Source organism: Dufourea novaeangliae, unplaced genomic scaffold, assembly GCF_001272555.1.
Source record: "Dufourea novaeangliae isolate 0120121106 unplaced genomic scaffold, ASM127255v1 scaffold245, whole genome shotgun sequence".
In the NCBI taxonomy this organism is placed as follows: Eukaryota; Metazoa; Arthropoda; class Insecta; order Hymenoptera; family Halictidae; genus Dufourea; species Dufourea novaeangliae.
This window is the reverse complement of record NW_015374118.1, coordinates 337668-363151: the sequence shown is the minus strand read 5'-3', so window position 1 is coordinate 363151 and position 25484 is coordinate 337668. Positions and strand designations below refer to the sequence as shown.

The window sequence follows — 25484 nt, the reverse complement described above, 5'->3', positions numbered from 1 at the left end:
AAGTGAAAGATGAAAGTATCGTCAACGCTATGAGTGAAACGCCATGATTATAAAAAGTAACTTTTACTCATCGGATAATTCTCGGTGAATAAATTTACTTAATCGACGCTCGTCGATAAAGTTACTTTTTTCGTCAAGGTTTGAGTAACGAGAAAAATTTTTTTAACTTTATTTTTTTAATCACGATTTTCAGTTAAATAAAAATTTTGCCCATCTCTGCACTACAGATTTCTCTACTTAGAGGATTGCCAAAGCAAATATTTGTGTCGGCTGTGTCACCATAAGCATCACAGTTCACTTCTCATTGCGTTACTGCCCACGATAACGGCACGGCGAGCCTCTTCTTATGTATTCCCTGCTACTGCCTGGATCAAGGTTAGGGAATTCATTCTTGACGGAGTTCAACAGAGTAACCGTGGACAGTCAATTGCCCAAAATTCTGTCTTCGAATGGGTTATCTCGGGGCCCGTTCCGTTTCTGTCGGTCCAGCAACTGCCGGCTGTCTGTCTCAACTCGCAGCTCTGTCTCGTTCTCTCTCTCTTTCGACACCGCGTTGCGTCGATTTTGGAAGGTCGAGGGAATTTCTCGGCGATCTCTCTCTACGCCGTCCGAAAAACAATGCGAGGAACAGTTTTCGCCGCTCACTCGTAACTCCGGATCGAGTAACTGTATCTTAAAAATAACTAAATTACTAAACTACTAAATACGTCTTATTGCAGTGCGAGAAAATGTAAATAAAAATAGTAGTTTGAATTTTAAATTCGCGAAGATGAGTAAGTAGGATAATATGTTATATTGTACTATGCTGTCATTGGTAGCATTGTGGCCTTTTTTCTGCTTATTACTCATTCGACCTGTAGCCTACAGGCTGTAGGCTGTAGGCACATTGAAAAACTACAGATGACGTGATGCGAAAGTGGGTGTGCCCACTATTGACTCGCCGGCTGTCGTACATGTAAGAACAGTTTGCTTCTACTTGGCAAATATATTATTCTTGTCAAATTTTCTTAATCACATTTGTTGTAAGTACATATTTTTAAAAACTTTTGTAATTTAATGTACTGGAGAAATGTAAACATTAAGTGCACAATAGTGTATAGTACATAGATTTGAACATTTATTGTTGATGCATGAACAACTGATTGATTAATCAGTATTTTAATAATTTCAGATTATCAATTGAATAAATAATAATGTCGCAGCAACAATATTATCCTTTTAAAGTAAGTATATTCCCATTATTACTTAAAATTTTGCTAGATTCTTTTTACATGGTACAAACTCATTTATCTATTTCTGGCTTAAGTATTGATCAGCCGTATTTTTAATGCTGCTTCGGTTAAAGTTAAACTAATCGATCTAAATATATTGGTTTAATTTATTTGGATATTATGTTGTTATTGTAGATATCTTGCATTTAACCTTTTTAATCATTTTTTATTGTAAAGAAGAAAATAGATCTTGTTGAAACTTTATTGCTATTTGGAAATAAATAATATTTAAGTAGAGAACTTCATATCAATATTATATAAAGTGATATTTTATGTAAACAATAAATTTCTCTTTTCTTATATATAGAGAAATTGAATCAAAAGAATCAATTATTTAATTTTTTCAAAAGTTATTATATACAATTATTTTAAAGAATTTACTCTTAAGGAAAGTAATATTAATTATAATTTTTCAATTCTTGATATAAAATTGTAAGTGAGTCATTAGTAGACTTCCGATGTTTATGCAATTATAGCATCCATTAACTTGGAAAACACAATAAAACAATGATTTTAGCAAAGTTTAATTATGTATTATTACAAATGTAGTGCAGCCTGTATATAGAATATAAGATTATGTTTCATTGTAATTTTTACATATTCGTATATACAATTGTGAATTTGCATAAAGATCCACAGTTTATTCATTAGTCATTAAGTAATGAAACATTTAAGTGATCATTAGTGGTTAAACACTAATAAACACATAATTTACTTATTAATTGAGATATAAATATTTTGATATGTTACAAATATGATTTACATTATATGTATTTTCTGTTTTAACAGTGTACCCCTACAGTATATCCTGCTGATCCATTTGATGCAAATGCAGATGCCGCATTATTGCGTAAAGCAATGAAAGGTTTTGGCACAGATGAGAAAACAATTATTGATGTACTTACAAGAAGAGGAATTGTCCAGCGATTGGAAGTTGCTGAAGCATATAAAACATTGTATGGAAAAGATTTAGTTAGCGATTTAAAAAGTGAACTTACAGGAAAATTAGAAGATGTCATAATTGCTCTTATGACACCATTACCTCATTATTATGCTAAAGAATTGCATGATGCACTTAGTGGATTAGGGACTGATGAAGAAGCAATTGTGGAAATTTTGTGTACCTTAAGTAATTATGGCATACGCACAATTGCAGCTTTTTATGAAAACTGTAAGTAAGCCAATACGTTTGTCACAGATGAGTTTTTAATGGCTTTTAAAATATGACAACATTATTTAGTTTCTTTGAAGTATCATATTCTTTAGCTTCTGCATTTAGTAAATTTATTGTGTGTGATATACTTTGATTAAAATATGTGTACACTTAATTTACTAACTAATATGTTTTTACAGTATACAGTAAAGCTCTTGAAAGTGATTTAAAGGGAGATACTTCGGGACATTTTAAGAGGCTACTGGTGTCACTTGTTCAAGCAAATAGAGATGAAAATCAGGGTATAGATCAAGCTCAAGCTGCAGCAGATGCACAGACACTTTATGAGGCTGGTATGTTTGCAAAACAATAAATATACAAATGGAGGAATAAATAAGGGGTATAGTTGGATAAGCGGGTCAAAAGCGCACTTAAACTGATTTGGACTTGTGATATATCATTCGATAGCTTAAGATCTACCTAAACCAGGAAAATCTTCTTTATAAAGGAGGTTCATTTTCAACGGGCTGTCTCGGTCAGGAGGGTGGTACATGTAGGTCTCGATTAGTGCATTTAATAAATCACAAAAATTGATCGGGTTATTTGAATTCCCACTATTCGAATACTTGAAATACGGGAATTGCTTCTCATTTAAAGAAACTATACAATAACAAATATTTAAATACACCCCTTTTTTTGAAGTATTTTATTAAATTGTAACGAACAAAAATACGCATAAAACGTTAAGTAAGGCGTAGTACGCAGAATACGTTAAGTGGCCTGACATGTTGCGTCGTGACTATCTAACAGAAGGAGTTTAGAGCCGGTTCACGCATCGCATCGCCTCTACGAAATAGAAGTTTACAGACCGTTAAAACAAGAGACTAATTATTTCCACAGTTATACCAAATGACATAAGTCTCACGAATTTTGCATTAACTGAATTTTCATGATATATCGTTACTGTAATTATATAGATCAAGTGTTTTTAAAACGTCAAAAAGAAATCTGCATTTTTCATTATTTTTTGCGTTTTTAATTTTTTACGACTAGAATTTTCAACCAAAAAATGGCAAAAAATTTTCTAATATGTGCCTCAATAAATACTACTTGTTAGATTGTTTAGAGAATTTTTTCACGTCACTAAATAGGGGCAGTAGAGGAAAAGCCACATACTCTGAATTTTTCGTATTACTACCCTCCTGGTCGGGATAGAGGCTTTGAAAGATGGTATACATCCGCGGGCAAACTCGGCTTCCACTAGGGGAAAAAGCGGCGTAGAATAAACGTCTTCTACCATTTGGTAAATTTATTTCAGGTACTAAAATAAATGTTAAATCGAATGTTAATGTGGCATAAACTTCAGTAACTCCCAAAACTAAATGGTAGGAGGCCCTTCGCCTACCTCACTTTTTCCCCTAGCGGGTGTACACCGACGAGCAAACTCGGCTTCCACTAGGGAAAAAAGTGAGGTAAGTGAAAGGCCTCCTACGATTTAGTTTTGGGAGTTACTAAAATTTATGCCAAATTAATATTCGGGTTTACATTTATTTCAGTACTTGAAATGAATTTAGTAAGCTTGTGGGTGTACATGTTTTTTTTCTGGGTAAGCTATCGAATGGTATATCACAAAACCAAATTATTCTAAGGACACTTTTCACCCCCTTATTCAGCTATACTCTTTATAAGTAAAACCTTAGAATCATACATTCATGTAATCACTAAAATAGGATAAATTTTGCGTATACAGGGTGTTCCACCTAACTCGAGCATCCCAAATATCTCACTTATTTTTTATGATAGAAATAATATCAGTTGTTGAAAATATATGGGTCTAATATGCACATCTAATGGTAAGCAAAAAACGTTTTGAAGGTTGTATTCTTCGAAGTTTCAAGGTCATCGATGTTTTTTTAAATGGGACTACATATTTTTATAAGTGTGGCATAATAGTTGAGATTAAGACCTATCCAATGATCTAAATAACTCCACAAATGTATGAGAGAAGATTTAAATAATAAAATAACTGCAATGGAGGGATTAGTGCAGAAATGTATCGAAATTAATGGACATCACTTTAAGTATTTATTAAAATTATTTTTCTGCAAATCAGAAGCAAGTGAGACACTAAAGGTGCTCACATTAAGTGGGATACCCTGTATGTGTTAGAGTGACTTACATAAGAAGAACAAGTGATTCCTTTTATATTTGTCGACATTGTAGGTGAAAAACAGTGGGGAACAGATGAATCTCAGTTTAATGCTATTTTAGTAACTCGTAGCTATCAGCAGTTAAGACAAACTTTTATTGAGTATGAAAAAATATCTGGACATGATATTGAAGTTGCTATTAAAAAAGAGTTTTCTGGAAATCTTGAAAAAGGTCTTCTTGGAATAGGCAAGTATTTTTTTGTAAGGTACTATTTAAAAAAGCTTAAATTAGATTATTATGTATAATTATTAATTCGTACTATATTCTTAAATATTGTGTCACGAAATTGATTGTAAATGTACTGTTTGTATATTCCTCCAAGAATGTTACTTTACAGTCAAATTATTTTCTATCTTTCAGTGAAGTGTGTGAAATCAAAAGTAGGCTTTTTTGCTGAACGATTATATGCCAGCATGCATGGTATAGGTACAAAAGACCGAACATTGATTCGCATTATTGTTTCCCGAAGTGAAATTGATTTGGGCGATATTAAAAAAGCTTTTGAAGAACGATATGGGAAATCATTGGAAAGTTGGATTGCTGTATGTATTTCTGTTGTATTTAATATTTCAGTTGCGTATTATTTGTATATAATACTAACTGGACCAATGGTTTTCATTGCCTACAATTACATAGTAATGAATAGAACAGCAAAAAATATTCAAACATCTTATATAAACTACCGTCAACATATACTTTTATATTGTTCTTTTTTAGTATAGAAAACAACGTAATACATGTTAAAAGAGTAGTAAATTACAAAAGAGATACATATTCTTCTTCTATGAGCTAGTAATTATAAAAATATTTTTTATTTCAGGGTGATACATCTGGAGATTATAAAAAAGCTCTTCTTTCACTTGTCTCTACATAATTGGAATAAAATATTTCAGAAGACAAGATACAGTGTTAATAATCATTGTGGCACAAAAGTGTTTTCTCAAAACATGGGGTAACACATTTGCTTGAAGTGCATATGTATACCAAATGCGTTAATGAAGTATATGGGTATAAAGGATTATGCATTTTAGCATATTTTTTACATGATTCATGAATTATTACAGCTTTGCAGCTGTGCTATGATCTGCTTTTTGTAACAAACTACAATTAATTTTTAATGAAATGTTTTACTAAATCGCACTGTTATACACCTTTTTTTTTTTATTAAATGTATTTATGTAATCTAAAATGACGATCTTATATTTATACAAATTGTTATAAAATTTATATGAAAATAAAAATGCTATGAACGTTATTTAATTGTACTTTGTATTAATAAATACCTATGCAGCACAGGTTAAAAATTTAAACATACAGGGTGTTTCGTTTAACTGGAAACGGTGGAATATCTCACGAAGGATTAAAGTTATCAAAAAAATGTTCATACAAAAGTTGTTTGTTACAAAGAGGGACATTACGTGGTATAAATAATTTTTCTATAAGTATAATAGTGAGGGAGATATCAAAGTCAAGTTAATTTTTTTAAATGGAACCCTGTATTTTTTTATTCATATTATGATAGTATTATGTATATATAGATGTTGTAGAACCTCTTTGATAACGCTTTTGATTAAATTAAATTTGTTGTCAATACACGTATATGCTATATAGACTACATTTGCACTAAAGTGTTATCAAAGCATGTAAACCCGAATCATAATTTTGGTAATTATTTAGAAAAGGGGACCCAACACCGATGACCTTGACCTTGACATATTTTGTCAAGGTCAACATTCTGAACAACTGTTCCAAACTGTTCCCTATACATGTACCCGTCGCTCGGGCTTAGTTTCCGAGATATTAGCAAAAAACTTTTGTTAAACTTAGATTTATATGACTAATAGTATGTATCGATCGGAGTTAGTTATAGACACACCCCCATTTTAAAAAAATTTGTTTTTCCCCTAAATTCGGGGCCCCACAAACAATCCTATACTAATTATAGTTGTCTGGTTCAAGAGGTTACTACAGAAACTAACTACTGCCTACGTCTTTTAAACTTGGGCTGTAGTAGTATTTGCAGAAACTGCCGTAGTTGCTAGGGTTACTATATAATTTGCTCACGAAAGCACGCACAAGTGTCAGTCAGATTTCGACAGTTGCACGAGCAACATTAGAGTCTAATGATTAGACCGAGTTTGAGACTCGTACGAGCAACAACGATAAAGGATCACGTTTCAAAACTGTTAACATGCTCCAGGGGTTCTATGACCCCACTTCCTCACCACACTGGGTCTCTTGTGCAAGCACCGGGGGTTCTATGACCCCGCTTCCTCACACACGCGGGGTCTCTTACCACATCGAACGCACAGTTTCATTTATATAGAAGTACGTGACAATTTCAGAAAGAATTGCTATTTCTTAAAGGATTGCATACAAATAATCAAATTACAAAACAGTTTCAATTAGAGATGGCGTGCAAAATCACTAACGGTGATTTATCACAGTGATCACCGAATCACGATTACGGTCGTGATTTAACTTCATTTACGACCGTGATTGCGATTTTTTCATCTTGAGTGAATTGCTCACTACGATCGTAAGTCCTTGATCTTTAAACAGAAAAACGTATTTAATATGATTTTACGATGAATTACATTACTATTTGTGTTTGTAAAAATCAATAGAAAAAACAAAAAGTTCTAAAAGAATGATTTGCTAGGTAACATGAAGATTATAATTTATAATCATTAATTTATTCATTATCCTTCATTGTTTCTAATTATTCCTTCACTTTATACGATATAACTCGAATTTTTGTTTTGATGTCGTTAATATAAAATATACAGATTGTGTCGCGTGTAAAGAGCTGTTAGGTTTCTCCAACAATCTGAAACGATCACGAGAAATAACGAATCACTGTGAAAAATCACCGTGATTGGCAACGAACGTGATCGAATCACGAGTGATTCACAAGTAGCAGTTCACGCCATCCTAGTATGTATACAAGGGTGTTAAAAAAAGCCATTCAATATTTATATAATACATAGGACACACTGTACTGAGTAAAAGAACCTTAGTAAACACAGGTGGAAAAGTCAACCGTTTCTGAGATATAAATATTTTTATCTAAAATAATTTCCTAACCTCAACTGGTTACACTGGGCACACTTTTACCCAATGAAAACAAAATTGCGCCATGCGCTTACGCGATCATAACCAATCGCCAATATGACTCAGAGTACCGTGTGATCGTGTTTCCTGGTGTTTCCCGCTCCCCGGAAGCCGGTTTGCCATCATTCACAGCTTACGCTCCCTACCTTTATTACTATGTCCATGATCTATCTCAATGTCAACTCTCCTACTACACAGTTGCGTGCAACTTGCGTAAATGTGTTGACATCAAGTGTTGTACTAAATTTGACATTGCAAGTTTGGCTGACAGGGTATATTCTTTTAAAATTAATTTTTTTATGTTACAATACTTATAAATTTACATTATGATAAAATAGATGTCTTTTATGGTTTCGGTTATGTTAAAATTACGTTACTCACGTAATTTACATGTAATTTACACGTAACGTAAATAACTTGATTTTATGGGGATTTACCCATCCCTGCCGTGCAGTCTATTTATATATACATGTATATGTATATATCTATGATGTAGTACGTGAAATTAAATGCACGTTGTCAAGCATTGTCAAGTCAAGTGTAGTACTGTAGTCATGTGTATATCAGTACATATAGTAATAAAATGGCGAGCTAGTGTGTTGACGTTTATTAAGATTGTTTTTTAGAGTGGGTGTAGGAAGATTTTTAATTTAATTGATATCGAACAAGAATTAATCAGTACACTAAGTATCTTTTTTATTCACGTGCTATGAACTCGATTAATTCAATGACCGAACCTGTCCAAAATATTTTCTCATTCGCTGATGGAGACCACAACTGCTCTGCTATTGATGAGACTACCGGGGAAGTATGCGGTGAAACAGAAAGTCTGAAAATTATCGATGAATTTCAAAAATTTTACGAGAACCGTATCCAGAGTGTTGATCAAGACTGCAGCAATGATTTCGATCGAGTCTGTGTAAGTAATGTCAATGTAACTTACCCTTATATATTTTATGACTCCATTGCGTTATTTTAAATAGCGCATTTATTTTTAATAGCAGCAACCTTAAATTTTTCAGATGAAATTAGATATTTCAAAGGAATGGATCAAGAATTTAAGAGAACAAAATGTTATGTTAGTGCGAATTGTGGAGGACTTAGAGCAGGCTACTTGTAATAGGGTAACGTTACTGGAACAGAAATTAAAGCAGTCATCTATGATAGTGTCTGAAAATTTAACGAAATCAGGTTATACGGAAAAAGTAAGATTTAAAAAATTTGTATAAAATGAAAGGGAGTAGTAAATTGATGTAGAAATATCTTTTTTTACTATAGACTATAAATACACTTTCAAATCGTGTCAGTAATTTGCAAAAAGATGAAGAATACATGCGCCAGAGAATAGAGTTTCTTCAAAATGATATTAAAGGGCTATTAGAATTTATAAGACGCGCATCACAAGAAAATTGTTGGAATTTAGACGGGATAAAGTTTATAGAGATTCAACCTACTGATATACCTGTTCCTCTTGAGTAAGTTCTTATCATTAATTAAATTATCGTCTATAATGCTAGAATCATGAAATAACTCTTGTGTTTTCACTTTTGTAGTTGTTCCTGTCGCCAGGTAAATATAACTTTAGATGCTGATAAAAGATACAAACTTGTAATAAAAGTTAGTCACAGTCTTATGAATAACTCAAATTATGAAATAAATGAAAGTATTTCCATGATACATTCTTCACATTCAACACCTCTTTAAGCTTGGACATTTGTTACTCATATATAATTGATGTACATATATATATGTATATTTATCTCACATTTTCGTTTCCTACACTCCTTTTTAGAAAAATTTCTTGTCAATATTCTTATGCAAAATAAATGGTGGGTATGTAAAATAATTATGCAATGACTGTCGTTTTTCTTATGTTTACTCTTATAACGTATCATATAATATTTAATAACAGTGTTTGTTGGAAATTAATTCTGGAATTCTGAAATTAGGAAGAAACGCACCAAGAAAGGATACAGTTTTTAAAGTTGCAAATAGAACAGCTTCAGGGGAATGAAAAGAAACAGATTATGTAAGTTTAAAGAAAGAAGAGTGGAGTAATTAAAAATCATTGAAATACAGTGGTGTACTATATACAAACTGGTCTTTTGTGTCTTTTAGGCATCAGAGAGAGTTGGAAGGTAAATTGGCCGATCTCACTGAAAAATTAAAAGCTAAGCAAGATACTATTAAAAACTATTTTACTCAAAGTCAAAACCTAGCTGATAATGTTAACGAACATGTTAAAATTGGAAATCAATTAACATGTAATTCATTCTTAAAAAATGATCAGCAAACTTTTGGTGTAAGTTAATCTGTGTATATATTAGAATTCTTAATTAAGTTCTTCTATACATTACGTAGAGCTTAATTAAGAATTCTAATAAAACTAAATGGTTTTAAAAAATATTAAGTAATGGATGACAAGGCAATCGTGTTGAAATTTTCTGAAAACAAATATGCTTCTGTAAATGCATGTAGTAACATATTGTTTTTAAATCTCTTGCTGTTCAGACTGTGTTAGTAGCTGATAGTGTGGAACACATGTTCACTGAGAAAAGTTTAGAGATGAGAAACTTGCAGAAGCGTTTACATAATGCTGAATCTACTTTGGTAGTATTAACTTGTGATACCAATAGAAATATAAATAATTTAAAAGTACAATTAAACGAGAAATGCAGAACAATTCAAGAAATGAAACAACAGATGTCAGATTTTCAAAAAGTTTGTGTTACTTATTTGCATGTGTACTTTCCTTTCGTGCACAATAATTTAAATATAACTCTACTTGTATCAACTGGTAGGAGTCACTAGAGAAACAAGGTGCTCTGACAGCAGAAGTGATAGAAAAAAATGAAATAATAACATCTTTAAAAAAGCAAATCGTTATATTGCAAGAACAGTGTCATCATGCAAATATACAAATGCAGTTTAAAGAAGATATCATTAAAGAAATGCGAAGAAAGCTGAAACAAACAATGGATCAGGTATAATTGGTATATCTAAAATTACTTTTTTGTACGTACACAAATAATAGTAATACGTTTTTGCTTCCAGCGTGTATTTTCCACTTTATCCTCTTGTATCCAAAATCATTGTAACGGGCCTGACACTGACACTCCGAAAGTGGAATCTATTTATAAATGTTATGAAAGAATTTATGCACCAAAAGCCTTTTGTGTATCTTCGGATCACGATAATTTAATTTCTTGTTTGCAAAATTGCGTAGAGCATACTGTAGATGGTAAAAAGGAAACAGAAAGTCTGCCCATGATGAGAATTCACAATTTAAAAATTTTAATGGCTAAAAGAGTGAGTTCAGAGCAAAATAAAATTAATACGTATAAACATTTTCATAATATTGACAAGAGGATCTTAAAGCATATAAAAAAATTACCTGCACCTAACAAAGAGACATAAATATTTAAGGTGTAAAAATATTTCTGTCTTAGAAAAATCAGATAAACGTAATTAAACACCTTATAAATAATTTTTAATTATATTCAATTATACAATGTAAACAAGCGACAATAAATATTGAAACTCGAAAAATTATATGCAGAGTCATAAATTAAAAGCTGTTAATGGTAATTTGTTTCAACATGATTGCCTTTCTCTTCGTATATGCAGTATGTTGTTAATAGATTTTAAATTATCTGTAGGTATAAATATATTTCAACATAATTTCAGGAATCACGTGCTATGCAAAATGATTGTGCTGGTACAACAGTTTATCAAGAGGTTAGTAAAATGAAATTGATATAAATGGGGTAGATGTATGTGAAAATACTGTTTACTATGTTATTTAACTTTCCAGAATCAAGTAATTTCATACTTGACTAAGGTAAAATCATTAATGGAGAAGGACAAGGATAATATTTTTAAATTAAAAGTAGAGTTGGAAAAAACTATGGAAAAGCTATGCTGTGAAAACAATAAAGTTCGTATCCATTTTAATTTACACAGTACATTGAGAATTCATAGACTTTCAAAATACCTTCTAAAAAAAAGGAGCTAATGTTTATTAACATATTTTTGTTGGTATTTACTTTAAATTCGTGTTACGTTTTTTTAACTTTGGAATAAAAGCTTTACATGATAAAGATATTATTAATAAACATTTTTCAGTTGTGTGTATTATCACAAAGAAATAGCAAGAAGAATAATTCAATTTAATAAGGAATTCCTGCATTTGTAAAAAAAGAAAATTTCATTAATTCCAGAAACATTAAATGGTGTAATATACATATTTTTGAATGTAACAAAATATAGAGAAATAAAGATTCTGCATCATTAATGTACACGAAAAATGTTTATTGATATTGCAACGAAATAAGAAAGTTACTTGGCGTACATATGTATTATTATTAATTACACAGGATACAAGCATCCAGTATGAACTGACTCAGAACATTGACTACATAAAAAAAATGTGTCCGAAAAAGGAGGAATTGATCGCTATTATTAATTCTATTATAGTATGTATAAGTTTTTAAAGATTCTTCGAAACATTTAAGTTATACATTCACTTAATAATTGCACCATTTTTCTTTATATTATCACAGCTGAAATTGGAAAACAATAATTCTCTTTACATAGAAATTGAAAATTTACCAGTGAGTATTACCAATATCTTGTTTATTGACATAAGTACTAAATAATATAAAAAATCTTGATTGTGTTTTAGTTATATACAGACATTAATCAGCAATACAAATTAATGGATGTAATCAGAACATGTGCTATCGGGGCACAAGTTACTACAAAAGACATTGAGGATGGAATGGCATTAATCATTTCTACTTTCAAGTCGAGACATCAAAAAGTAAGAGTATAATTTTAATATATGTAAATTGCATATGTACGTTACTTATGCTATTTATATAAAACGTTTTCAGTATGTCGATTTAAATACAGCTGTCATTAATATACAAACTCAATTGATAAGGAATAAGGAAAGTATAATAGAAGCAATAAAGAGATTACAGTTACAAGTAAGATCTGTTAATCTGTAACATATCTAATACTACTATTTCACTCAGTCAATTAACATTTGTTTTTAATAGGAAAAAGAAAGATCAAGGCATACTGAAAGAATTAGTTCAGGAGGAATCAAATTAAAAGATATTAAAAATAGAATAAATCAAGTTCAGCCTCCAGTATCAATGCACCTTACGAAAACGCAAAGTAATATGCAGGTAAAACTTTTTTTTTCTAACTAAATTCATTATCGATGTTACTACAATGTTATACCTATTTTACTAATATTTAAATTTCAGGGAAGTATTGTGCCGAGTTATTCAGAAATTTATTCATGTAATGACCTAGTATGTTCAGTTATAGAGGAAATGGAACAGACATCGAATAGTCTACAAGTATTTAATACTCAAGTTAATTTTTCAAGGTGTCATTCCGTTGTACGCACCAAAAAATTAAGCGTTACTTCGAGAATTTATTGCGAAGAAAAGAAATGTAGTAATGGTATAAATCTTTTTTCTATTTATTAAACTACATTCCTACAGTAAATAAGAAATATAAATGTAATGAAATTAATGTTTTTTGTGTTTTTAAAACGCGGTCGTGGTACAAACATGTTTAAAAAGTGACGCCTCTTTGGGGCAAGTGATTCCAGCTGTTAGTCATATTTGAAATAAAACATCCAAACAGATTCTTAATTAGTATGACTGTCACTATCGTCCGAACTAGAATTAATGATTTATCTTCAAAATTAACAGAATGTCGAATAAATGTAGCAAAAATAAAAAAGCCAAAGAACATTTCTTTTCCATTTTTGTCCGTCATTCTGTTAATTTTGAAGATAAATCATGAATTCTATTTCGTACGATAGCGACAGTCATACTAATCAAGAATCTGTTTAGATTTTTTATTTCAGACAAGAGGTATCACTTTTTAAACATGTTATCAAAACCACTTTTAAAAATATTTTAAAACCATTAATTTCATTACATTTGTATTTCTTACATACTATAGAAATATAGTTTAATAAATAGAAACAAAAATGTATACCATTACTGTATTTTTTTTCTCCGCAATAAATTCCCGAAAAACGCTTAATTTTTTGGCTCGCATACCGGAATGAACCCTTAAACTTCAGATTGAACAATCTTATATTAAAAATGAGGGACAAATGATATCGTTTAAACTTTTTAAGGAGTGCTGCATCACGTCAGACATGGAAGAACTAATGTATCAACTTCAAGAAATAGAATCAGCTATAGGAGGATTGCAACAAAAAATTAACGATGCTGTTAGTATACCTGATATTAAAAGTACAACTGTTTTAACTTATCACATAGCTTTTCTTTAAAATTTTGTATAAATGAAATAATGTAAATTCGTATGTTATTTGGACAGCATCGAAAAAGAGGTCGATTGTTTAACATCGTGTATTACTAGAGTTCTCAGCCGTTTTCTTTCACTTCTATAAAACAATTCATCATTTTAGCTTTCGGAACATGGTAAAGTGGAGACAACACTTTGCCAAACGGATGATAAATTAAAGCGACTGCAAACAGAAGTGAATGCAGTTCACTCTAAAATACAACATATATCAGAAGCATTTTTATTTTCAACGGATCAGGTATTTATATGTTACTTTTTTATAAAATTTATCGTATAGTAATAGTGTTCAACAGGTTTATGAAGTGTATATTTAATTTTATATTAATTACAAAGCAGGTATGTGATAGTAATGGAGTATGGTCTCAACTATACATAGTCAGGTAATAAGTCCTGTCGCATACGGTATTGACAATTAACAAGAGAATAACGATGTGTAGGAAAAATAATTTATTGGAACATATTCTACAATTGTTCATGTAAAGATATTTATATAAATTATTCAAAATGTCCTCCTTTTGCTTTTATACAAGCTCTTAATCTTTGTGGCCATTCGTCGATTTGTGACAGAATTTAATAACTGACTATGTACACTCAGATATATATTGATTATTTTGTACCGTCTTTGTAGTATCAAAATTCCTGTTAAATTTGTAAATTACTAATTCATTTCAGACTTGGAATGAAGATTTGCACGAATTGAGAAAGGAACATGATGAGTTGAAGTATAAAATGTTACAAGTGAGATATCTTTCATAATTTGATACATATGTATGTAATATTGAATGCAAAAAAGTTTTTCATACGAGGCTTAGTTTTCGAAAAAAACAATTTTAAAACGCCGTATATTTGTGCTGGCTAAATAAGTAAAAAACGGATAGCAACAAACAGACCCGTTAGCTATTCCTAATCAATTGCATGCGTATCCAGCAAATTTTCAAATTCGATTATCTCGGAAATGAAGTTTCGGATGTAAAAATTTGTTTCCACGCTTTTGATTGATTTTTGCACAAGAAAACGACTCCCGCTCGCTTGTACCATCCCGTCTGTCGCATTCTGTATATAATTAATTTTTTAGAAAATACATCGAACAGAATGTGATGACAAGTGTTTATGGAAAAGCAGAGTCATGGATTTACAAGGCCAAGTTAAAATCCTGCAACATGAGGTACTTAACAATAAAGTAAAATTTTAACAATATGCGAAATGAGATACTCTACTTTATTGCCTTATTATTTATGTGACTGTTAGGCAAAGTGCACGCAAGAAACAAACGAGTTTTTACGAAGTAATATTGAGTTAATGGAAGAAGCACTGCGTGATGCGCAAACCAAATCAAAAAATTATAGTCGTTCTCATTCCATGGACAGTATTGAATTAAAGAAGGAGATTATACAATTAAAAAATACCGTAACTATTAATTAAACCTAAGGATATTTATTATGAAACGTAAAATTATTGTGTATTTAAATTTCAGCTTAAATTGCAAAAAGAAATAAAATGTACACTGCGGCAGCAATTAAACGAAAGTGAAGTAGAACTGAAAAAGTCAAAAGAACTTCTGAACACTTTTGTAAGTTCACTTTAAGACTGAAATGTAATTCTGTTTTCTTGTGTTACACATTAATGTTTTTTGTTTAACATCAAGTATACAGAGCATAGTATGGATGAATCGCCGTTGCCCTATGGATGTAATCAGTTTAGACACGATACAATGGTAAATGAATCATAAATTACTGTATCTATAATATATACATTGAGAAGCTTCTTACGAGAAATTGATTCGTATTTTACAGACTGTATCTCAGTCGTTCAGAACTCTACAAAACACTATGAAATCTATAAAATACGATCTACAGGAGCTTAAGACAGAATTAACAAAATTGGTTTGTATCAATTTCTTTGAGAAAATGTAATAGAATTTTGCTCTTTATACATCTTTTTATCACTAGACTACGGAGTTATTGCGTTTCTAGTATATTAAACCTGTAAAACAGTCAAGACAAGAGCCAATTCAATTCTTACTCTACTGTTGATTTAATAACCCTCATGCATTGTTCCAGTCACTTTGATCAAAACTCAGACTTAATTTTTAATTATATTCTTTATTAGAGACACTTGTACATTAATGTGACACTAGTAGTTTATATGTATAACGATCAAGCGATTTCTTTCATTCAATTTTAGCTTAGACCAAGTTTAATTCAAGGAGTAGTAATTCAACAAATCATTGAATCGTGGGTCAGGGTCAAAAAATTCTTCGAATGGTTAAATGTATTTTTCTTTGATTCTAACTATTGTAAAATAGATCAACAAAATTGAAATTTGCATGAAAACCTACAGTCTCCTTATTACATATGGAAAAATATATTTACAGATTCATAAAGATCAATCTGACTTTTGTTCATCTGCAAGATCACTAGTGAATCTAGTAGACAAACTGCAAAAACATGAAGATGAATTAGACAGTTGTGCTCAAGAAATAGAGAAGCATAAAAATACTTCGCATTCAAAAGATCAACTCGTAAGTACAATTCATTATCTTGTAGAAGACTACAAGATTTTTCTTAAGAGCTTGAATTCAGAATGGAATTTGTAATTTAACAAAATTGTATTTACAGTTAAAAGATAAGAATGAAATCATCAAAATTCAAAAGAATTCTATTTTATTGACACAGTCTGAAGTAAAGGATCTTCATCAGAAACTACAAGAGAAGGTATGTTAAAAAGTTTATTTTGAAAAGTTGACACTAGATAACCACTAAAAACCATTAATTTCTACAACAATTTTTTGTAATTTAAGAAACAAGTAAGTTATTTTATACGCTAAATCAAAGATCACATTTAAACTATTCAATATTGAAATTTATCACAGTAATATTGAAATTACAAAAATCAAATTAAATAATGTATAAAGTTTAATGTACAAAGTTTTATATATGTATTTATACAATATATATTATTAGTTACTTGTAATATTGTTCAACAAGAATGTGAAAGTATTATATACCAAGACATTATATAAAAGGTACGTGTATTATCAAAATGCTAACCAAAAGCACAAAAACTTTAAATATTTATGTTTAGATTGATAATCAAAATCAAATAATTTCCCAGTACGAGAAGGAGAAGAAGGAATTATCGAGACAGGTATGTATCCATAAATTGCTTGAAGTTAATATTGGTTTACACTCATAAAATGGACTTTGCATGCAATGCTGTTTTATCTCATTCTTTCCTGTACTCATTCATACACCCACCATACACTTACAACTTTTATAACTCATGAGTTTCTGCATACATATTTTAACGTTTGGTATATACGCGTTTCTTTGTTTTTTCTAACATACCTTATTTAATTTATTCTTTTCCAACATTCTCCAGTTTACCATTTTTTCCTCTACAAGAGTTCATTGTTCCCACTTTATACAGTCCTCTGCTCTGTAGTGAAAATTTTTCATGCTCTTTTGTACAGGATTCGGAATAAAATATAGTTCAAACGAACACAAGGTGATTCTTTATACAAAAATAAATCAAAAGTGTAGAATAAAATTTTTTCATTTAAAACTGTTTTCGAGATAATTGAGTTTGAAATTTCATCTAAAATATGTGTATTTGTGTTGGCAATAAATAGATAACAGAATACAATGAACAGACGCATTAGGCAAGTTGTATTCAATTGTACCTAAATACACGTATTCAGCACATTTTCGAATTCTAGTATCTCGGCAATGAAGTATCATACGAAAAAATGTTATTCTAAATTTTCGATCTATTTTTGCATGTAGAATAATCTTCTGCTTCTTTGAATCATTCTTTCGGCCGCAGCTTGTATATCTATTATATTTCTCCAAATTACCGCACCTAATTTTACAATCCAACTTTTTTTACACGTTCAACATTTCTTCTAAATGTGGTAGGTACGTACAAAACTGTATCGTTAAACATTCTGATAAAATGTATCATCGATGTAAATTATATATGTAGAGCTCTCCTGGCTATAAATTACTCGGATTACTTTTTGCTTTTTAGAATGAACTTCAAAATCAAACTATAGGACATTTACAAAATGCTGTAGTAGAAGCTAAAAGATGTATAGACCAGATGGGACACAGAACTATGAGTGACGTGAGTGAACAGTGGTCCACATTATCATCTTCCACGTACAGTCATGGGAATGTGCATGATGTTTAAACATTAAGGTTTGATTTGTAAATATTAAGCGTGTACAAATAACGCCCGGATTAATTTACACCGAATGCAATTTTTCTGCAAAAGTGAAAACAGTAATCTTCAGTAAAAATATAAATATAAATGCATCACTTCTTTTATTTTATCAAATTGTATATTATTCGACGTGTTTAAATTTTTATGAGTACATACTTACAATATTGAAAATCAAATTAAGTATTGTATAGTACAGAGATTTATATATTGTATATTTATATATTATATACTGTTAGTAAACTGTAAATATTGTTACCACTGTTTCTGTAAATATTGTTGATAATTGTTATAAGTGTTAGAATCTTGTTCGTCTAAAATAGAGGAATGTGAATCTATATTAACGTACACAAAAGAATTGTAACATTTAATAGTAGCTGTGTGTAATTTATTAACAGAGTTTGTTAATATTTATTGATTTAATAAATGATCGGATGAGTAATATGCATGTATTGTGTTTTATATTCTTGAATTAACGTCTTGTCTCTCCTGTATCTCGAATATAGTGTGTATTTTTAATTAATGCTACAAATTATTGGTGACAAATGATGTACGAAGCTAAAGTTTATGTTTAGAATGTGACTGTGGAGCCATTTGTTCAATTTTAAGAAATGTTTAACAGAAAAGCAATTGAAATTACACTTTACAGCTTCAGGAAAAATGTGAAACTATTCGTTTATTGGCAGTGTGTGTAGAAGAAACCCAAAGTCAATACAGTGAATGCTTTACAGAAGTATGTTGGATTTTTTTTTACTTTTATTTACTTTTACAAATATAGATAATAACGAAAAATTGTTACATTTATACATAGGCTGCCAAACAAGAGAAATTACTGGAACTACAAAGAGTTGCGATCAAACAACTTCAGCAAAAGATTTGTTACATTGAATATGACAGTTACATAATTATTACTTCTATCCATACTATGCATTACTCTATGTTAAAATCAATACAGGTAGAATAACCTGAATTATTATCAAATTGCATGCCCTTTATTAATAAAAGCGTATATTCTTCGATAAGTGTTTTATTGTATTTTAATATTTAGTTCTAATTGTCACAATAAATGTTGACTAGCATTAATTTTTGTTGAGATCTTGACAGATATTAATGATTAATAATTATTGTAAACGATTTTAGGAACAACTAGAAGCTTGTGTGAAAAACATTCAAGCTTTAAAAGATAAGGTATGAGAAAGTATTGTGACAAATAGATAAACAGAAATGTTCTAAAAATCTTTTTGACTCAGAAATTATTATTTGGTTTCATGTAGATAGTCAGTTTGGAACAGTACAAAAAATTATGGCAAGAGGCTGAAAGAAAATTACAAGAACTAAAGTAATGGATTAACACTAAATTTTGGTAATGTAATTTTGTAATTTCTTAAATATCATTTTGTGAATAATTGTTCCAGAAAAGTAGCCTTGAAATCTGACCAGAAGACAAAACTTTATGAAGACAAAGACTGCCAGTGCAGAATGGAACTCACTGATAGAATGAGCACTGCCCAAGATGTATTAAATTTTGACTTTAACAATAAGATTTGTGATACTGCAATACAATTTAAAAACCACTCACATCAACATGAGCTGCAATCAGAAATAGATACTTTAACCAGAGAAAATGAAGATATAAAGAAGCAGTTGCAAAAATGCGAACTGGACTTCGACATAATTGACAAAGAATTGAAAATAGAAAGAGAAAATGATACTTACCCTCAGCAAATTTCATTTGAATTACAGAAAATGAGGGACACTGAATGTTGTCTACGTTATGAAAATGAACTACTAAAATCTGATTTGAAAAAGCAGGCAGGAGAAGTAGAAAATTCATCCAAAAAATTGCAATTTATTAACGATATAAAGTTTGAGAAATTACTTAAAAAATTGGAAGAGGAACAGATACAGGTATATATACATATAAATGAATTTATCAATGAAACAGCAATTTGCAGATACTTTGATGAATTAATTTTAATGTTTCAGATCAAAAGTTTGTACAGTCAAATTAAGGATGATGAAACTGTTATGAAGAAACAAACTGAAACTATTGAAACACTTGAGAAGAAATTAGATAGAAGTAATAAAGAGATCAAAGGATATTTAACCGAATTAGATGATGCAGAATATGAGATGTCAACACTGCATGATAGAATACAATCCTTAAAAAACATGCTGATAGAACAATCGAATAATATGACTAAGTTGCAAGCAGATTATGAAGTTGTAAAGGTATTTGAAAATATTTGTCAATTAGCAAAACATTTCATTGTAATCAGAAACATGTTATTACAGAACAACAATTCTATATTGAAGATTGAGAACAATGCTTTTGAAAGTACATCGAAAGATGTTTGTCTGTTGAAAAATATGGTACGAATTTTTCAATAAACATAAATTTGAATGGTTTTCATGTAGTAAAAATTATATTTTTGCTTCAGTTAAAAGAAGCTAAAATACAATTACGTTACACTGAAGAGAATTATCACAGAGTCACAGAAGACTACCATAAGACGCAAGAACAATTGGTTAAAATGACAAAGCGTGAAGCTGATTTGCAGAAATATTTAACGAATATGGTAGCCATCGTCCTAAAGTATTGTCGTACGTGGGCATTTGAACAGTTCTTGGAGTCGAGTGGAGAGACAACTTATATCGTTTTTAAAATATTTCTATTTTTCAATACAATCTCCTTTAACATCAATGTACTTGGACCAATGACATTTCAATTTTATAGATCAACGTTTTAAGTACTCTTGAAAAACTTGCATTTGAATTCTTTTCTGATCAATTATTAGGTGAAACGGCACACGACGTAAAAATTCAAACAGCTGAATACAAAATACTGATATACTGATTTACTACATTACAGTTATTCATGTAACAAATTAAAATCTTCAGTGAACCAGAAATATCAGAACTACTGATGCAATCTATACTCCATTCTGCAAACTTTTCAAATGACCCACGTAGTTACAAGAAAAGGATAATGATTTTATACATCTATTCTAGGAAAAGGATTATTGTTCAAAGATATCAAACATAGAAAAAGAGAAAGCTCAACTTACAGACTGCTTAGATAAACTCAAGGATGAATTAGAAAAAATTCAAGAGAACTATGCAGAACAATTAGAAGTTTTACAAGAACAAGTTAAACAAATTAATATAAACTTTTTTAAAACAATAAAAGTATGAATTTTAAGATACATAGTAATAATTCATTGTATCTTTTACATTTCTAGGTTGAAGAGGAACGAGAAAGAGTTAAGAAAATAGAGGAATCAAATTGCTGCGTGGCGCAACGACTGAAAGAATGCATGGAACAAAATTGCCGTCTTAATAAAGAAAAGGCTATGGTGGAACAAAATAATTGTGAAATTATTTCTGAATTACAAGATACACATAAATCTTTGTTAGAATTAAGAAAGGAATGTCAGCTGAAGAATAAGTCTCTTGCTTGCATATCAGCCGAATTAACAGAGACAGCCATAAGTAGATCGGAACTTTGTAATCAATCGCAATATGTGGTTTCCTGCATTCGTATTTGGATGGAAGAACAACGGGACTATGTTCACAGACTAAGTTCCAAATTAAAGTTTCAGCAACAACAATTACGAGACCTTGAATTTGAGAAAAAGTAAGTCTCCTTGGAATTTAATTGCAATGAACGATAGTAAGTAATCATCATATTATCTCGCGCTTATAAAAGAAAAATTTTTGCAGAACATTCATAGGTACACTTAATTCTGTTTTTATACGAAACGTTCCCAGAAAATCGATGTAAAAACAGATACTGTGCATATTTAAACATGGAGAATAATCTTCAGACCATAAAAACCAGTACAAATAATACGATGAACCAATTAAGAATTTATTTTAATTGAGAGCAATTTCCTAAGGAAATAAGTATGTAGGAACATCTCTTAGAACTAAAACTAAGTGAAGATTTTTAACATGTTCTCACTGCAGCTTTTTTTTACAACTTTTCTATTTGGCTATACGAGACAAACATACGTTCCCAGTACTGGTATATTTACTGCCCCTAACAAAAAACAAATCGAACAGGCAAAGGTACGATAAGGAGTCTATAGATATATGTATATGCCTCATGCCGCAGTGAACGTGTTAAATAGTTAGATTTCTTGGACCGTGTTGGACTACAAAATAAATTGTGCAAAAAGAAAATTTAATTTTTTTCTGGAACGTGTAAAAACGGAATTAATAAGTATCTTAGATTGTTGTTACATGAAAATAGCAACCAAAGACGTGTTCATTGACATTTTATTTGCTTATTCGTCAGAAAGCAAAATATGATTATTGCCTCGTTTTTAAATTTGCACTCCTTTCATCTACGTATTATCACGTTAATAAATTTAAAAGCTCAGAATCAATTAAACTTAAATGAACAATTTTTTATAGAACCCTCTTAGAAGAAACAAGGAAGTTGAAACGCAATAACCATTCATTGACTCAAAGGTTAAAACGACTGTATAGATACAATGGGAAGAATGTTAAAAATGTTTGCATAGGATGCCATATTTCACCATCTGTCGTAGCGCAAAATTCTGACACATTAATCTCCACAAATTCCAAATATGTATCTTTGCAAAAGGTTAGAAAATCTGTACAAATTGTTTTTCACAGAGTGTAATGTTTAATATCTCTTTTTATTTAGAGATTGAATCTTACGAAGGCAATGCGACGCGTTTCTACATGTGGTAACCCCTGGTGGTTTCCTAAAATGCAATACTTAACAGACGAGCTACGCAAAAATAATTTAAAATATAAAGGTAATTCCTGCGACAGAGGAAACACAGATTCAACAATAGAAGAAAGTCGTGACTGTGGTTATCAATCGTCGACCAGCAAATGAAGACATTGTGGAGCATTTTGTCTAATGAAATTTTAATAATTAACTTTTTATTGCTATGACGCTGGGCTTCTCTGCCCTAATATTCTACTTTCTCCATTGTGTGATTTTTTTCTACACTTAATAGTATAAATGATTCTTGAAACATGTGTGCATATTGAATAAGTTTTATTTGTTTTTTATTGGTACATGATAATTAATTTTGTTAAGCTGCACTCAATGGTTTACTTAAGACCATAATAAAATGATAAATTGGATGGCACAAAAGGTGTAGTAATGTAAGGTTCTCTAAATATATTTCATGAAATGCTTCAAACAAAAGCTTGCATTCTATTATGTTAAATACTTCTACACTTTTCGGTGAATTCTAAAATGAAATTTCAGCTTTAGTACAAACTTGCTACTCCATAATTATCCGCAATCTTTTAAAAACTTCTACAGTATAAAAAAAAAAATACAAACCAATACAGCATGCACTAAAATACTTTCATAAAAAAACTGATAAACTTCTTTAGCTGTACACCATGGATGGGAAAGGAAAAATAAATGTGTTAAGCACACAAATCCCAAAGTTGCAGAAACGCCTTCCTGTGTGAAAGAATGAAGCCTAAAACAGAATTAGTGTACATTCAGTTATATCGATTTTGCCAAAAGGACACGGGTGCTGCTATATTAATAAACTTGCACCTCATAAACTTCAAGAATTCATACAGCACTTTCTTAAGAATATTGTTGCATTTTTCTTTATTCATCTTCAAGGATTTATTTTCTGTAAAAGTGTTACATTTTCGTTTACAACGTAACTGATATGTATCAAATATTAATGTGTACTGGTAATTTCGTTTACCAAACAGGGCAGATACCATTTCCACGTTTTTCTGATAGTGTTTCAAATAAATTACATCTTGCTTTGTGAAATATTTCCAAACACAAACTTCTGGAATTGCCGAATCAACGTACCGTCCATAAACAGGATTTTTCGGATAAATCCATGGTCCACATAAATCATCATAATTCACGTTTGATTGAATATAAATTTCCGAACAAATTTTCCGTGGAATTAGCATTGGGAAACATGGTGTTACACGTTCCGATAAATTCGACGATTTAATATCAAACATTGATATTGAGCGATCATTTTGGTCCTCTGGTTTGATGTTTTTTATCAGAAATTGATCCAGCATTATTAGAAATTACTATTACTTTTTATGAAATCAAACAACTGTTATAAGCGATGAAAAGCATGTGCCCGTGAAAAATCTTTAAAAAATTGAACTTTTTAAATATTCAGATTCTACATTGTTTCCTACACAAAATGGTATATGCATTTTATATGTTTACAAGTTTTAAAGTACATTGTAATTCGTATTTTCTGAAACTTACATGTTCTCGTACAAAAGTAGACATCGCAAAACTGAGCTAGAGAGCATCTTGCATCAATTTTTAGATTTGAATTTAAAAAGACAGTAGACTATTATTATATCTGAAGCTTAACTTTACGCTTTCCAAATTTCTTGTATAAAAAATGTCGAAACTACGAATTTCATTGTAGTCTACTTGAAGTGTAAGTATATATGATTCGAAAATTTGGTAGAAATATCAAACACTTATTGTTAGCTTCAGTACTTTTAAAAAAGTATGTACCTACAGTTGTGCATGTGAAATAAATAAACTGTTTCTTACATCTTTCTACTGAAACACATCCGTCGAAAAATTCACAATATATTGAAGATTATTTCTAGTTTTAAAATGCTTTTAAAATATTAATTTATCTGTTGCATAAGTTATGACTTTATATTATTTCAAGTTATGGTATAACATAACTATTGGGTTGGTACATATGAAAAATCGAATTTTTTTAATAGTAATTAATATTCTATAAAAGTTTAAATGAACTTTATTAGCTAAAATAAAATTATTTTCAAATGAAGCGAATAGCGCTCGTCTAAAGGCTTTCGACATTCAAAATTCAAAGTTGCTGAGTAAACCGCTATCAATGATAACAACAGTTAATCAAGTTTCATAAAACACGTGCATGTGGTGAGTCTGCATTTAGCTACTTTCCTTTAATTATGAAATCATCTAACTGTTATGATTAAATTAATAATTGATTCTTCCTTACATTGAAATGATACATACTTATATTGCAAAATGATGGTTTTGGATGAACGTGAACGATGAATGCAATGAAATCGTTAGTAATATTCACAAGTTTATTCTTTTTCTTGTGTAATTATTTATAATTTATCATGAAATATCGAATAAAATTAATATACAATATATT

The 25484-nt window shown here is 30.3% G+C and overlaps 3 protein-coding genes across 3 annotated transcripts; 2 read left to right on the top strand and 1 right to left on the bottom strand.

Annotated features, from left to right (window-relative positions):
• The first annotated feature begins 868 nt into the window (after nucleotides 1-868).
• LOC107191190 (annexin B9-like) lies at nucleotides 869-5509 on the top strand. Its single transcript, XM_015580167.1, has 7 exons — nucleotides 869-1022; nucleotides 1172-1223; nucleotides 2061-2442; nucleotides 2625-2777; nucleotides 4648-4821; nucleotides 4996-5177; nucleotides 5456-5509. The coding sequence occupies exons 2-7, from the start codon at nucleotides 1194-1196 to the stop codon at nucleotides 5507-5509; spliced, it is 975 nt and encodes a 324-aa protein (XP_015435653.1). The 5' UTR covers nucleotides 869-1022; nucleotides 1172-1193.
• Nucleotides 5510-8330: 2821 nt separating this feature from the next.
• LOC107191187 (early endosome antigen 1-like) lies at nucleotides 8331-23203 on the top strand. Its single transcript, XM_015580165.1, has 40 exons — nucleotides 8331-8668; nucleotides 8772-8954; nucleotides 9028-9224; nucleotides 9303-9318; nucleotides 9699-9778; nucleotides 9868-10051; nucleotides 10261-10470; nucleotides 10551-10733; nucleotides 10804-11058; nucleotides 11437-11487; nucleotides 11564-11686; nucleotides 12312-12362; nucleotides 12434-12571; nucleotides 12645-12740; nucleotides 12813-12944; nucleotides 13026-13121; nucleotides 13919-14014; nucleotides 14213-14347; nucleotides 14782-14847; nucleotides 15185-15274; nucleotides 15358-15516; nucleotides 15584-15679; nucleotides 15755-15823; nucleotides 15903-15992; nucleotides 16484-16630; nucleotides 16728-16823; nucleotides 17194-17256; nucleotides 18139-18234; nucleotides 18980-19063; nucleotides 19142-19285; nucleotides 19471-19518; nucleotides 19605-19669; nucleotides 19746-20238; nucleotides 20317-20562; nucleotides 20626-20703; nucleotides 20772-20909; nucleotides 21343-21519; nucleotides 21573-21967; nucleotides 22750-22942; nucleotides 23006-23203. Exons 1-40 carry the CDS (start codon nucleotides 8477-8479, stop codon nucleotides 23201-23203), a joined length of 5649 nt encoding a protein of 1882 aa, XP_015435651.1. The 5' UTR covers nucleotides 8331-8476.
• Nucleotides 23204-23405: 202 nt separating this feature from the next.
• LOC107191186 lies at nucleotides 23406-24384 on the bottom strand. Its single transcript, XM_015580164.1, has 3 exons — nucleotides 23912-24384; nucleotides 23663-23807; nucleotides 23406-23567 (listed from the first exon to the last, which is right to left on the bottom strand). The coding sequence occupies exons 1-3, from the start codon at nucleotides 24382-24384 to the stop codon at nucleotides 23406-23408; spliced, it is 780 nt and encodes a 259-aa protein (XP_015435650.1).
• Nucleotides 24385-25484: the final 1100 nt, after the last annotated feature.